This window comes from Heterodontus francisci, chromosome 13, assembly GCF_036365525.1.
Source record: "Heterodontus francisci isolate sHetFra1 chromosome 13, sHetFra1.hap1, whole genome shotgun sequence".
NCBI classification, from domain to species: domain Eukaryota; kingdom Metazoa; phylum Chordata; class Chondrichthyes; order Heterodontiformes; family Heterodontidae; genus Heterodontus; species Heterodontus francisci.
The window spans coordinates 51834501-51849565 of record NC_090383.1 but is presented as its reverse complement, the minus strand read 5'-3'; the positions used below and the strand labels follow the sequence as shown (position 1 = coordinate 51849565).

The 15065-nt window shown below is 41.9% G+C and overlaps 1 protein-coding gene across 2 annotated transcripts in view; it reads left to right on the top strand.

The window, feature by feature from the left end:
- Nucleotides 1-1232: 1232 nt before the first annotated feature.
- Nucleotides 1233-15065, top strand: part of ipcef1 (interaction protein for cytohesin exchange factors 1) — a 210973-nt gene continuing 197140 nt past the window's right edge. The window contains exon 1 of one of the 2 annotated variants that reach the window (XM_068044818.1): nt 1233-1686. In XM_068044818.1, the coding sequence (XP_067900919.1) occupies nt 1654-1686 (33 nt within the window). In that variant the 5' untranslated portion in view covers nt 1233-1653. The remainder of the gene's footprint in view (nt 1687-15065) is intronic. The other variant, XM_068044820.1, reaches the window with a different exon arrangement.

Below are 15065 nucleotides of genomic sequence, written 5' to 3'. Positions count from 1 at the left end.
GGTGATGTGAGCCGCCGCCTTGACCGCTGCCGTCCACGTGGTGTAGGTACACCTACAGTGCTGTTTGGAAGGAAGTTCCAGGATTTTGACCCAGTGACAATGAAGCAACAGTGATATACTTCCATGTCAGGATGGTGTATGACTTGGAGGGGAACTTGGTGGTGTTCCCATGTGCCTGTTGCCCTTGTCCTTCTAGCTGTTAGAGATCATGGGTTTAGACGGTGATGTTAAAGAAGCCTTGGCAAGTTGCCGCAGTGCATCTTGTAGATAGTACACACTGCTACCATTGCGTGCCTGTGGTGGAGGGAGTGAATATTTAAGGTGGTGATGTGATGTCAGTCAAGTAGGCTGATTTGTCCTGGGTCGTGTCAAACTTGAGTGCTGGTGGAGCTGCAGTCATCCAGGCAAGTGGAGAGTATTCCATCATACTTTTGACTTGTGCCTTATAAATGATAGACAGGTGTTGGGGAGTCAGCAGGTGAGATACTCACTGCAGAATTCCCAGCCTCTGTCCTGCTCTTGTAGCCACAGTATTTATGTGGCTGAGCCAGTTAAGTTTCTGGTCAATGGTAACCCCCAGGATCTTGATTGTGAGGCATTCAGTGGTGGTAATGCCATTGAATGTCATGGCAAGATAGTTAGATTCTCTCTTGTTGGAGATGGTAATTGCCTGGCACTAATGTTACGTGCTACTATCAGCCCAATCCTGGATGTTGGTCTTGCTGCATATGGGTACAGACAGCTTCATTTTTTGAGGAATTACAAACGGGACTGAATACTGTTCAATTGTCAGCAGATGAAATAAAATAGAGCAACATATAAATTAAAGTTCATTTTGTCTAGATCATTTTGACTGGGCCAATTCATCCACAAATAACAGGAAACGTGAGCAGCAACAAACCTACTGTTTGAGCCACAGTATATTTTCCTCACCTACGACAACAGAGAGAATTTTTGAATGACTGATGGCCTTTTTGGGTTGCTATTTGTGTCGATCCAGCACAGTACAAATTGGCAGACTCCTCCCAAAGTGCCTTGGCTCAATTTCCAATAGTGACAACAATAATGTTAAAATAATTTTCAAGTGCAATATTGCACATAGACGCAAATACTGTTCAAGTCAATGGCAGAAGTTTTTTTTAATCTACCATGTCACATCCTGTTGAGATTACATTAAATTCTACATTTCACAGGAAACATTTTACAAAGTGCAACATAGGTGCAAGAGAATTCAATAAGTACTGATAGGGAAGTGGATACTTAAGGACATGTTACTGCTTGTGCTACAAATTACCTTGCTTCACAGTGGTCTTAATAGCTTTTTTTACTTCCTGATTTGCAACAGCTCATCAAAGATAACCACTCAGATTACCATTAGCCACATGGTACAATGCACTATTCCCACAGCATAAGTAAGGAGAAGTAGTACAGTGGTGAATACTTAACTGTGAAGTAACAGCTGTTAGAATTGCAAACTGGGACTGAGCTGTTTCGTGTTTTAATGTATCAGGGACTGTATATATTTTGTGTGGGGGCCATGATGTGACTTCCGAGTACCCTGGTTGGACTACCGACCCCCAAAAAATGTTCAGTTTTCAGGAGGAACTATTATGGATCAAACCTTGTAATTACATTTTCTGGTGAGAAAACACAATGTGGGGCATGAAAAACCTTCAACAGTCTGGGGTGAGTGTTAAATTTCATACCAGGGATTTACTGTAAAGGCTAGTGTTTTGAAATGGCTTTGATTTGTTAATGTAATCTAGAAGCGTACATCAGATTTAATAGTCTGGTTTGCTCTGTGCTTCTCGTCAAAACATTTAATGGGAAGTGTACTCGCTTGAGCTTGGAGAGGATGTTATGTGCACTTGCTAGGGGACTCTAGGTAATGCCATCATTACATGTTTTATTAAAGCTGTTGGTTAGAGGCAGCCTGATGAGACTTTTTTTTGTGTAGAGTCATTCCTTCTCTGTCACACAGAATCGACAATATGATTCTCCAATATCTATTTTCCAGCAGCACAAAAGTGATGGGAGTGCTGCCAAAATACCCTGTCCAGTTTCCAGTGATACTGTAGTATTACTTGATTGACATTTTTTATACAAAACGTGAATTTCCAAGATGTATCTGAAGGGAATTAAATATTTAAGGATTATAATGTGGCAATAAAAGTAAACTGAGCAAAAACAGAACGCATGCAGAAGCCACCCTTTCTGTTATGTGGCAGATATATCATATTCAGTTCCCCTTTAACTATGTGAATGTGTGTTTTTGTTCCTTTTAACAGAAACAAAATGGCATTTTTTTCATTCCTAATGATCTTAAATGCAAATATGTATGTTAGCAAATCTTCCCATAGCCTGTGGTTGGTCTCTGGTCTGGAACATGGTTGTTTAACTTTTTTTTGTCCTGTATTTATAATGGCACTGCTTAGAATAGGCAACTCCAAATAATTGTTGCTACTTATAAACTGCTGAGCCCAATCAGTAGGCAAATCTAAATGCTTTAAATTTCAGACTCCAGGCCAATGGCTGACTTCTTTAAAGATTGTTTCACATCTATAACAAAATGTGAGCCTGATATATGACAGACCTGTGTTAGATTTAACTGTTCAAATTTATGTATTGTCTGTGTGTCTCTCGGTCTATCCCTGTCTTGCTGTCTGTCCAGGGCTAGCCTATCACTTCAAACTACAGTATTAAATTGGCAATTGTTTTCTATTAAATCAATTAAAACACAGAACCTAGGCTATAGCTCCTTGTTCTTTGAAACATAGTTTTAAATATGATATTTTGCTTTACATGGGATTACAGAGGAACAGATCATCTTGTATTTCCATCAATGTTAGAGGCATAAATGTAATGTTTTGAGTAAAATAAAACTTGAAAAATAGTCCTCATCTACATCTTTATTCTTCAGCGAATATTGTCATCTTTTTTACTCTTCCTCAGTTTTCCAATCCAATGAATTTAGTATCATTAGCATTTTTTAATGATTTTTGCCTCAATGCTCTTATCCAAGCCATTTATGTGATAGGAATTCTCTCATTTTCCAAATGCACACGAACTACACTACAAGAAACATTCTATCTATCAGCTATTTCTCTAACCAGTTTACCTTTCAAGCCATGGCTTAATCTTTGCAACAAGTCTCTCATGTATTTTATCAAAGGCTTTGAAAATTCCAAATGTATTACATTTACCTTCCTCTTTTTTTTGATCTGCGATCACCTTCAAAAATTTGATTAAATTAGTTAAAGCATGATCCATCCTAAACAACTCCATCTTATTGTCATTGAGTAGCCCATAACTTTCTATGTGCTCATTAATGTTATTCCTTAGTAACAGTTTAGTGATGACCCAAAATAGTAAGGTTACAATAACATGGCTGATCCTTTTCCTCCTCTTTTGAACAGAAGTGCTAAATCATGTATTCCAAAATATATTTTTGCTGGTGAAGTGCTGTTGTCTCTTTTTAATGCCGCAAATGCTATTTGTTAATTAAACATGTTCAGGTTATTCAGGGTAGCCTGTCGTTCAAAGCCAGAAAGTCTAAATGCTATAAGTAAACACAGCTTGAGGTCACTTACAAGTTTAATTGTTGCGTATGAGAACTTTACGGATTAGAATGTGCTTGCCAGTTTCTGGTTGAAACTGAGAAACAGCCAGCATTATAAGATTGTTCTGCACCTTCAATCAAGTCGCCTCTTACTCTTCTAAACTCCAGCAGATACAAGCCTAGCCTGTCCAACCTTTTCTCATAAGACAACCCACCCATTTCAGGTATTAGTCTAGTAAACCTTCTCTGATCTGCTTCCAACTCATTTACATCCTTCCTTAAATAAGGAGACCAATACTGCACACAGTACTCCAGATGTGGTCTCACCAATGCCCTGTATAACTGAAGCATAACCTCACTACTTTTGTATTCAATTCAATTCAATTGAGTGATCAAGCCAGGAGCAGGATTTGGATCTCATGGATCAGATAAATGTGAAGGTTGTGATGGATATCGGGAGAAATGACAGAATGTGTGTTGCATTGGGATGGGACTTCAGGGCAGACAAAGGAGAAGAGGAGACTGATTGATTTAGCCAAATAGATAGCAGCAGTATTAGAAACAAAAATCAGTGAGCTCCTCACACATAGGGCTGAATTTTACCAGCCCCTCTATGTCGGGTTCATGGCTGGAGGGCCCGTACAATAGTTGTGGGAGAGGCCCGACATGACCCACAATGCTGGGAAGGCCCCGCAACATATTATCTTTGGCAGTGGGGCCTTCATTTAAATATCAGAATTCATTAAATCAAAATGCAGATTAACTTACCTAGTCACGGCGACCGCCCCACACTGACTTTACGGCCGCTGCCCGCAACACACAGGCGAGACACTGGTGAGGAGGGGCGAGGACTGCAAATTTCAGGGCAGGAGGGGTGGGGGTGCAGGGAAAACATTTTTTATTGGCTGTGGGGATGGTGGGAAGGGATTGAAGGGCAAATGGTTGGCGGAGAAAGTTTACGATGTCAATAACGTTTGTTCAGGGTCGGTGGCCCTAAAACAGACATTGGGCGGTGGGTTGAAAGGGCCTCCAGGTTTCAATAACATTTTTAAATGAAGTGTAAACGAATTCCCCTTTTAAATATTAAAATTTCATCTAAGGGCCCATAGCCCTTTTAAAATGGCGCAGACGCTGGACGCCGTTACCGGGGATGCAGCGGCCAATCCCTCTACGTCATCGGGGGTGGCTGTTCTGCCCCCTCCATTTAAATGAGCCCATGCGCAAAATAACGCGGGGGTTCAGCGGCGGCGGCGCTTCCGTGTCGGAAGGCCGCCGAGTTCAAAGCACACTGCCGCGATGTGCAGTACACTAATAAAATTTAGCCCATAGTGTTAGAGATGAGGAAGGAGGGGAATGACCTTTCACATAATCAAAATAATATGAGTCAAATTCTCAGCCATTTGAACTGAGTTTTTCATATATTATGTCAGGCAAGTGTCTCCACCCATGGGGTTTTGTGTCACTGCTGTGATTTGGGTATGTGATTAAACTGAATGAAATAAATCTCTGCCCATATATAGTTCTTTGAATAGACACTAGCTTCTTTAAAGGATGCCCCAGTTCTTTCTCAACAGCCCAGTAATTATAATAATTATATCTATCAGAGCAGATGATAGTTTTGGATTGCTGTTTAGAGATGTTTACTAGGTAAGGACTGAAATAGCTTTTTGGAATATATGCCGGTGAGACACTTCTGTGCCGATTGTGGCAATTAACAAGCAATGAATTCCATTTCTTCTCTAATAATAACTTAATGTAGTGAAACATTCCAAGACGTATCACAGGAGTATAATCAAACAAAAATTGACAGTCAAAACAAGGAGACATTAGGACAGGTGACCAAATGCTTGGTCAAAGAGGTGGGTGTTAAGAAGGGGAGAGAAGTGGCAAGGCCAAGAGGTTTGTGATGGGAATTCTGGAGCTTGGCCATAGATGGTGAAGGTAGTGGGAGATGTGCAAGAGGTCAGAGTTGGAGGAATGCAGAGTTTTCTGAGAAATGTAGGGCAGGAGGAGGTTGCAGAGATGGGGAGGAGAGAGGCCAGGGCTGGATTTGTACACCAGAATGAAGATTCAGTCGACAGGAATCCAATGCAAGTCAACGAACACCTAGGTGATCAGTGAGTGGGACTTTGAACGAGTTAGGTTATGGGAGCAAAGTTAAAAAGAAATGAAGGGACTTGCTTTTATATAAACACCTTTTATGATCTCCGAATGCCCCAAAATGCTTTCTAGTGATGAAAAAGTTTTGAAGTCACGTCACTTTTGTGATGTCAGGAAATGTGGCAACCAATTTATGCACAGCAAGGTCCCACAAACAGGAACGCAATATATGACCAGATAATCTCTTTGTGATGTTGGTTGAGTTATAAATACTGGCCAGAGGGCTCCTCTGCTTTTCTTCAAATAGTGTCATGGGATTTTTATATCCACCTGAGAAGATCCATGAAGTGTCTTATATGAAGGGTAGCACCTCCAACAGTCCAGCACTCCCTCATAGTGCACTGAAGTGTCATCCTGGATTATGTGCTCAAGTCTTGGAGTGGGGCTTGAACTCTCAACCTTTTAACTCAGAGGCAGGAGTTGCTCAGCCATTTTGCAGACCAGATGCACTAACCTGACCTGCTTAGATTTTGTTTACAGGGGTGAGTAATTTTCTCCTTTGCACCCCAAAGCCTTTGTTGGCTGTATGTATTGCTGAATCCTCAGCCTCTGAGACTTTGCTCCTGTACCCTGGCTTGCACCAAGTTGTGATCATCTGTCATCTTTATGCTTGCTAAGCTACATTGGCTCCCAGTCCATCTTTTCAGAGTGCAGCTCATTTCGAGTAAAATACATTGCTCCAACTAAAAATTCCAATTTTAAAAAAGAACTGTTTTGTGATCTGATGCAGGATGGGGCCCCATGTCCGGGATGCCCCAGAGTAGGAGAAAGACATTGCCACAAAGAGGGAGCAGAGTATTACATGAAATGGTTGAGTCACATCTGTTGCGCGATGTGCATAACCATGAGGCAATGAAACCAAACACATTATCCAACCTTCCTGTGGTATTGTGAGATGAACACTTCTCTCTTTCTCTTCTTCGGATTCACTACCACCCTAACTTATTGCTCAAGCCTTGGCTGTAATTCAACTTAGCTCTGTTCTTTATTCTCCCCCTTACCAATTTTCTGTCTTCAATTTAAAGGTGTTGACTTATTTCTTCCCCCTGAAGTACAATTCTACAAAATACAATAGAACAAATCACTGTTTCAGTATTATAAAGACAATCATTTTCTTAAGCTTATTAAAGTAGTGGCTGAGTCCGAGACTCTCAGCAATCTTTTTCCTTGTATATTATCACTTTTTTTTTTAGCGATACAGCACTGAAACAGGCCCTTCGGCCCACCGAGCCTGTGCCGACCATCAACCACCCATTTATACTAATCCTACATTAATTCCATATTCCTACCACATCCCCACCTGTCCCTATATTTCCCTACCACCTACCTATACTAGGGGCAATTTATAATGGCCAATTTACCTGCAAGTCTTTGGCATGTGGGAGGAAACCGGAGCACCCGGAGGAAACCCACGCAAACACAGGGAGAACTTGCAAACTCCACACAGGCAGTACCCAGAATTGAACCCGGGTCGCTGGAGCTGTGAGGCTGCGGTGCTAACCACTACGCCACCCATCTCTCATTATGCTTATTGTATCTAATATTTCACACTCCTCTTTAACTACAATGTCTGCGTCAACCCTCTCCTTTGTGAAAACAGAGACAAAAAACTCATTAAGAACCCTGCCCACATCTTCTGTATCCAAGCATACGTTCCCTTGTACATCTCTGATAGGCCCTACCCTTTCCTTAGTTAGCCTCTTGCTCTTAATATACTGATAACACATCTTCGGGTTTTCCTTGATTTTACCTGTCAATAATTTTTCATCCCTTTGCTTTTCTAATTTCCTTTTTTACTTCACCCCTGCACTTTCTATACTCCTCTAGGCTTTCTAAAGTATTACGTATTTTGTGATCGTCATAAGCTTTCTGTTTCTGCTTTAACTTAACCTTCTAGATAACCAGGGGGCTCTAGATTTGGCCGTACCAACCTTTGTCTTTGTGCGGACATGCCTACACTGTGCCTGTAGAATCTCGCTTTTGAATACCTCCCACTGGTTTGCCACTGATTTTCCTTCAAGCAGCTGGATCCAGTCCACTTTCGCCAGATTACCTCTCAGTTTCGTAAAATTTGCCTTCCCCCAATTCAGAACCTTTACTCCTGTCGGTAGATGTTACAGACTCTGATCACAATTCAAACAACAAGTAATAGTAACACTGCAATCTAATATTAATATGTGTGTTCGAATATATTGCTAAGACTGCCCTACCAGATACAGATGTAATTCCTCACAGTTACAGTCCCCTCAGATATACATTTTAGAGTGTTGATGTTCACAGTCCCTGCACAAACTTAGCTGATCACTCACAATTGGGACATTGCCACAAACTCTTCAATTTGAGATTTTTTAAGTCCACATTTACCAAACAAAGCAGATGGCAAAAGCAATGGCCAAGGTGCAGATTACACTAGATTCAGCACAGAAAGCCACTTTCCAAATAGTTTTCGGGTTTCACCACCACAATGGGTGTGTTTGGCATTTCTGCACTAGTTGGTACTGTGTGGTTGAGGTGATGCAAAATTCTCAGCACGCAATTATTGAGGAACATCTCTTGCTCAGGTCCCATGTTGGCAGGCTGCACTGAGATTAAGGTGGTTGCTGCAGCTCTCAGGGAGGTGGCTGAATGCAGGCTCAGGGTGATAGCACAAGTCTGGTTTCTTATACTTTCTGCAATGACAATGACACAAGTGCCTGGTCTGGGAGAGGGACTGGGTTGTGACGAAAGAATATGGCTGTAATCCAGCATTTTACTCACTACATCAGGAGCCCGATCACCATCAGTGACCAATAGCAACCTTCTGCCACACTACTTCCTGCAGATGCACTTCTCCCTGTTTCCGGGGTGAACCTGATCCTGAAAGTAAATTTTTTGCTATTTCCCCTTAGGTGGGTTGGGCAGATCCATTATGTATTGCTCTGCATGACAGACTGCATCCTAATCCTATTAGAGGAGTTCAGGCATAGCTGAAGCTCATTGCCCAACAAGGGTAGGGAGGGATGTGTTTTGGAATAGTATTTCTATTCTCCTCTTTCACATTCAATGATTGTCACGCCCTTATTCTTGCTCCAGTGTTTGTTCTCCGTTGTGTATATGGACTTTCAAAAACAGTTTGATAAAGTACCATGTTATAAATTGGTTAGCAAAATTAAAGCCCATGTAATTAAGAGGACAGTGGTAGCATGGATACAAAATTGACTAAGGTTCAGAAAACAGTGTAGTGGTGAATGGTGTGTTTTTTCGACTAGAGGGAGTTATATAGTGATGTTTCCTTAGGAGTTGGTATTAGGATCACTACCCTTTCTGATATATAGTAACAACTTGGACTTGAGTATAAGGGGCATTATTTCAAAGTTTGCAGATGACACTGTTATGACCAGGTGAGCAATGTGTCTAGGGGTCTTTGGCTGTCTTTACCTGGTCTTATTGTAACAGGGTTTAATTTTAAACACACTGTGTTTTGAGCTCCCCCTTTGTGTGAATCCTTGTTCACCGTTTCCAATTATAAGGTGAAGGACTGAGTACAAACAGGTTTTCTTTGGTTTAAAGAAGAAAAATGAAATTTATTAAAACTAAAGCTCTATTATGGTTTGCACCTACAGATGTATGATGCACTCACACTAGCCTGCACACGCAATATAAAAATGCAGATAGGAATAGAAAAGAACAAACGAAAAAATAAGTAGAACAGTTTGAGGCAATATCTTGTTACTGTTTCTCATGCTTGCTGTAGTCTTTGATTGAAGATATGATCTTGCGTTTCATTGGAGCCCAGTAATCTTTTTAAAACTTTGTTCATGTGGCAAACCTTTCTCTCTTTGAGTTTCACGTGTTTTCACAAGATTCAGTTCTGTGGGAAGAGAGGAAGACAGACAGACAGAGGCTGTAACTCTTGAATCAGTTCCAGGAGAGGTGTTTACTCCATGAGCACATGGCTTTGTCTGTTCTCAAAAACATTTGTTGGGAGTTCAAATTCAAAAAAACTCCCAAGTTGCCCAGCAGGTTAGTCATGTGACTAGCTCCTTATATGGAACAGTCTCCTCAACGTCCTTGGTTGGAAGTTCAAATTCAAAAACTTCAGCCAGCCAGTCATGTGTCCAAAACTAGTCTGACCACGTATTGGAGAAGCAACTGCTGGATCCCCATTGTTTCAACATTGTTACCATGGAAATGTCTTTCGGGTCAGGGCTTGCAATTTTAAGTTTTAATGTTTATGTGGTGAAAAAATGTGTGCCTCAGTCATGGCACGTGGGGTTTGCCTGACAACACAAAACTCAGAAATGTAGTAAACAGGAGGATAGTAACAGACTTCAGAAGAACATAGACTAGTGAAATAGGCAGGTGTATGACAGAGAAAAGTTAACGCATGGAAATGTGAAGTGATTCATTTTTGGTAGGAAGAATGAGGAGCGGTAATGCAAACTAAATGGTGCAATTTTAAAGTGAGTCCATGAACACATGCCTGGGTGAGGGACGTGCATACACAAATCTTTGAGAATGACAGGACAAGTTGGAAGATGTAATACTCTACACTTGCCTGGATGAGTGCAGCTCCAACAACACTCCAGAAGCTCAACACCATCCAAGACAAAGCAATTTGCTTGATTGGCACCCCATCTGCGCACAGTGGCGCAGTGGTTAGCACCACAGCCTCACAGCTCCAGCGACCCGGGTTCAATTCTGGGTACTGCCTGTGTGGAGTTTGCAAGTTCTCCCTGTGTCTGCGTGGGTTTCCTCCGGGTGCTCCGGTTTCCTCCCACATGCCAAAGACTTGCAGGTTGATAGGTAAATTGGCCATTAGCAATTGCCCCTAGTATAGGTAGGTGGTAGGGAAATATAGGGACAGGTGGGGATGTGGTAGGAATATGGAATTAGTGTAGGATTAGTATAAATGGATGGTTGATGGTCGGCACAGACTCGGTGGGCCGAAGGGCCTGTTTCAGTGCTGTATCTCTAAAACTAAAACTAAAAATCTACAACCTTAAATATTCACTCTCTCCACCACCAGTGCACCATGACTGCAGTGTGTACCATCGCTAAGATACACTACAAAAACTCACCAATGCTCCTTCGACAGCAGCTTCCAAACCCATGACCTCTACCTCCTAAAAGAACATGGGCATCAGGCACAAGGGAACACAACATGCAAGTTCCCCTGCAAGTCACGCACCATGGGTGGCTCAGCTGTATAGGGAGTAGGAGGAAGATTGGGAAAGCAAAGTGATAGATTCCATCGTTCGGAGAGCAGATAGGTCTTTGTGCAGCTGCAGATGTGAGTCCAGGAGTCTGTTGTCTCCCTGGTATCCAGGCCAAGGATGTCACCAAGCAGCTGCAGAGAGCTCTGGATTGGGGTGGGGTGGTTGGTGAACAGCCAAAGGTCGTGGTCCATATCGGTGCCGATGACATATGAAGAAAGAGGAATGAGGTCCTTCAGGCGGACTTTAGGGAGATAGGAAAGACCTTGCAAAGCAGGACCTCAAGATAGTAATCTTCGGGTTACTCCCAGTGCCATGTGCTGCTGAGTACAGAAATGGGAGGATAGTTTGGATGAATGTGTGACTGGGAGTTGGTGCAGGAGAAAGAGCTTTAGATTCCTGGGATTTTGGAACCAGTTCTGCGGGAGGTGGGACCAGTACCGACAGGATGGGTTTCACCTCAACAGCGCCAGGACCAATGTCTTCACAGGGCAGTTTGCTCCTGCTGTTGGGAACGGTTTAAATTAACAGCAAGTGGATGGGATTCAGGATGTAGCATTAGAAACAGCAGCAAGTTGCACAAAGGATTGGGAGAGCCAAGTATCACTGGAGTAAAAAATAGTGAAGTAATAGGTGGGCTCAGACTAAGGAAATACAGCGCGATCGAATTCAGGTTTACAGTGCATGTATGTAAATGCACAAAATGTGGCAAATAAGGTTGGTGAGCTGTGGGCACAAATATACAAGGTGTTCAGGAAAGATGGCGAAGGGAAGAAAGGAGAAGGGGTGGCAGTATCGATTAAGGAGAATTTTAGTATTGGAGTGAGAGAATATCCTGGAGTGATCAAGGACAGAATCTATTTGGTTAGAGTTAAGAAACAATAGAGGTGCCATTACAATCCTGGGTGAATTCTATGTGCCTCCAACTAGTGAGAAAGATATAGAGAAGCAAATTTGCAGAGAAATTATAAAGAGGTGCAAGAACTATAGAATAGTGATAAGGGGGGGGGACAGTGGTGACATGAATACAAAGCTGGCTGAGTGACAGGAAGCAGTAGTGGTGAACGGTAGTTTTTCAGACTAGAGGAAGGTAGTGAGGTTCCCCAGGCGTCAGTACTGGGACCATTGCTTTTCTTCATCTATAGTAATGACTTAGACTTGGATGTACAAGGAACAATTTCAAAATTTGCGGATGACACAAAGCTGGGAAGTATTGTGAACTGTCGGGAGGATAGTGTTAGACTTCAAGAGGACATAGGCTGGTGGAATAGGCAGACAAGTGGCAGATGAAATTTAGTGCCGAGAAATATGAAGTGATATATTTTGGTAAGAAGAATGAGGAAGTGCAAAATCAACTAAAGAGTACAATTCTAAAGGAGGAGCAGGAACAAAGACACGTGGGGATATATGTGCACAAATCGTTGAAGCTGGTAGGGCAGGCTGAGAAAGTGGTTTTAAAAAAAAGCATATGGGATCCTGGCCTTTATAAACGGGGGCATAGAGTATAAAAGCAACAAAGATATGATGAACCTTTATGAAACACTGCTTCAGCTGGCTTAACTGGAGTATTGTCTGTTTTTGCACTTTAGGAAGGATTTGAAGGCTTTCGAGAGGGTGCAGAAAAGATTTGCGAGAATGGTTCCAGGGATGAGGGACTTCAATAACAAGGATAGATTGGAGAAGTGAGGGGGTTCTCCTTAGAGAAGGTTGAGATGAGATTTGATAGAGGTGCTCAAAATCAGGAGGGGTCTGGTCAAGAGTAGATAGAGAGAAACTGTTTCCATTGGCAGAGGGGTCAAGAGCAAGAAGACACAGATTTAAAGAATCAAGGCAGAAGAACCAAAGGCGACATGTGGAAAACCTTTTTATTTTACACAGAGCATACTGTCATGGAGGCCCCCACCTGCCATGAATGAGGCAAATTAATTTCGCCACATGGATATTAAATTTCAAATTGTTGCTGGGAAGAAGAGAAGGCCTGTTACAAGGGGTTGACGGACCCCTGGCTGGAAAGACATTTTTGCATATTAGCAGACAGTGTTTGGGAACAAAGGAGCTATCCCCTGCTCCAATACAATTCACAAACAGATGTGGTCTGACCAGTTAGTCATGTGACTACCCTACTGACCAACTTGGTGAGTTTTAAATTGTAGAGACAATGTTTGAACTGGCAGAAAGCTGTTTGCTCCTAGATTGAAAGGACCTCTCATGGTTGGCTCGTCACAGCCTCTCCTATCTGCTGCCATCTCTTTCTCACAGAGGCGCATGAACCCCAAGAGAGAAAAGTTTCCCACAGTGCACAAGGTTTAAGAAGAATACTGGGCCCCAATGAAAAGCAAGAACTACTTACAATCAAGGATTCTACAGTGAGCTCGAAGAACCGTAACAACAACTCTTCAGATATTGCCTCAAAACTTTCCACTTTATTTTTCTTCTCTTTTCTGTCTCTATTTGCATATGTGTATTGCGTATGCATGCTAGCGTGGGTGAGTCCTGTATCTGTAGGCGTCAACTGAATTAGAGTTTAAGGTTAATAAAATTTCACCACCTTTAAACCTAAGAAAGCCTGTTTGTGCTTGTTTCTTTGCCTTATAATTGGAAAGTGGTGAACCAAGGGGGGAGGCTAAAAACAGAGTATTAAAAATAAAATCCTGTTACAGTAAGACCAGGTGAAGGCTGAAAGGGAACCCTAGACTCTTTCTCACCTGGTCATAACAATATAAACATAGGAATTAGGAGCAGGTGTAGACCACTCAGCCCCTCGAGCCTGCTCTACCATTCAACAAGATCATGGCTGATCTGATTATAACCTCAACTCCACATGCCCGCCGACAACCTTTCACCCCCTTGCTTATCAAGAATCTATCTACCTTATCTGCCTTAAAAATATTCAAAGACTCTGCTTCCACTGCCTTTTGAGGAAGAGAGTTCCAAAGATTCACGACCCTCAGAGAAAAAATTTCTCCTCATCTCTGTCTTAAATGAGCGACCCCTTATTTTTAAACAGTGACCCCTAGTTCCAAATTCTCTCAAGAGCAAACATCCTTTCCATATTCACCTATTCAAGACCCCTCAGGATCTTATAAGTTTCCATCAAGTCGCCTCTTACTCTTCGAAACTCCAGCGGATGCAAGCCTAGCCTGTTCAACCTTTCCTCATAAGACAACCTGCCCATTCTAGGTATCAGTAAACGTTCTCTGAACTGCTTCCAATGGACTTACATCCTTAAATAAGCAGACCAATACTGTACTCCAGATGGTCTCACCAATGCCCTGTATAACTGAAGCATAACCTCCCTACATTTGTATTCAATTCTTGCAATAAACGATAACATTCTATTAGCTTTCTAATTACTTGCTGTATCTGCATACTAACCTCTTGCAATTCATGCACTAGGACACCCAGATCCCTTCGCATTTCAGAGCTCTGCAGTCTCTCCATTTATAAAATACACTTTTTTATTCTTCCTGCCAGATCTTTGCCCACTCACTTAACCTATCCTTATCCCTTTGTAGCCTCCTTATGTCCACTTCACAACTTACTTTCCGACCTATCTTTGCGTCATCAGCAAATTTAGCAACCATACCTTCGGTCCCTTCATCCAAGTCATTTATATAAATTATAAAAAGTTAAGACTCCAGCACAGATCCCTGTGGCACACCACTCATTACATCTTGCCAACCAGAAAATTACCTATTTATGCCTACTCTGTGTTCCCTGTTAGCTAGCCAATCTTCTATCCATGCCAATATGTTACCCCCTACACCATGAGCTTTTATTTTCTGAAATAACCTTTGATGTGGCACCTTATCAAATACCTTCTGGAAATGTAAGCACAGTACATCCACCAGTTCCCCTTTATCCATAGCACATGTTACTACTTCAAAGAACTCCAATAAATTGGTTAAACATGATTACCCTTTCACAAAACTATGTTGACTCTGCCTGATTACTTTGAATTTTTCTAAGTGCCCTGCTATAACATCTTTAATAGCTTCTAACATTTACCCTGAGACAAATGTTAAGCACTCTGGCCTGCAGTTGCCTTCTTTCTGTCTCCTTCCCTTTTTGAATAAAGGAATTATATTCGCTGTTTTCCAATCTAATGGAACCTTTCCTGAATCTAGGGAATTTTGGAAAACTAAAACCAA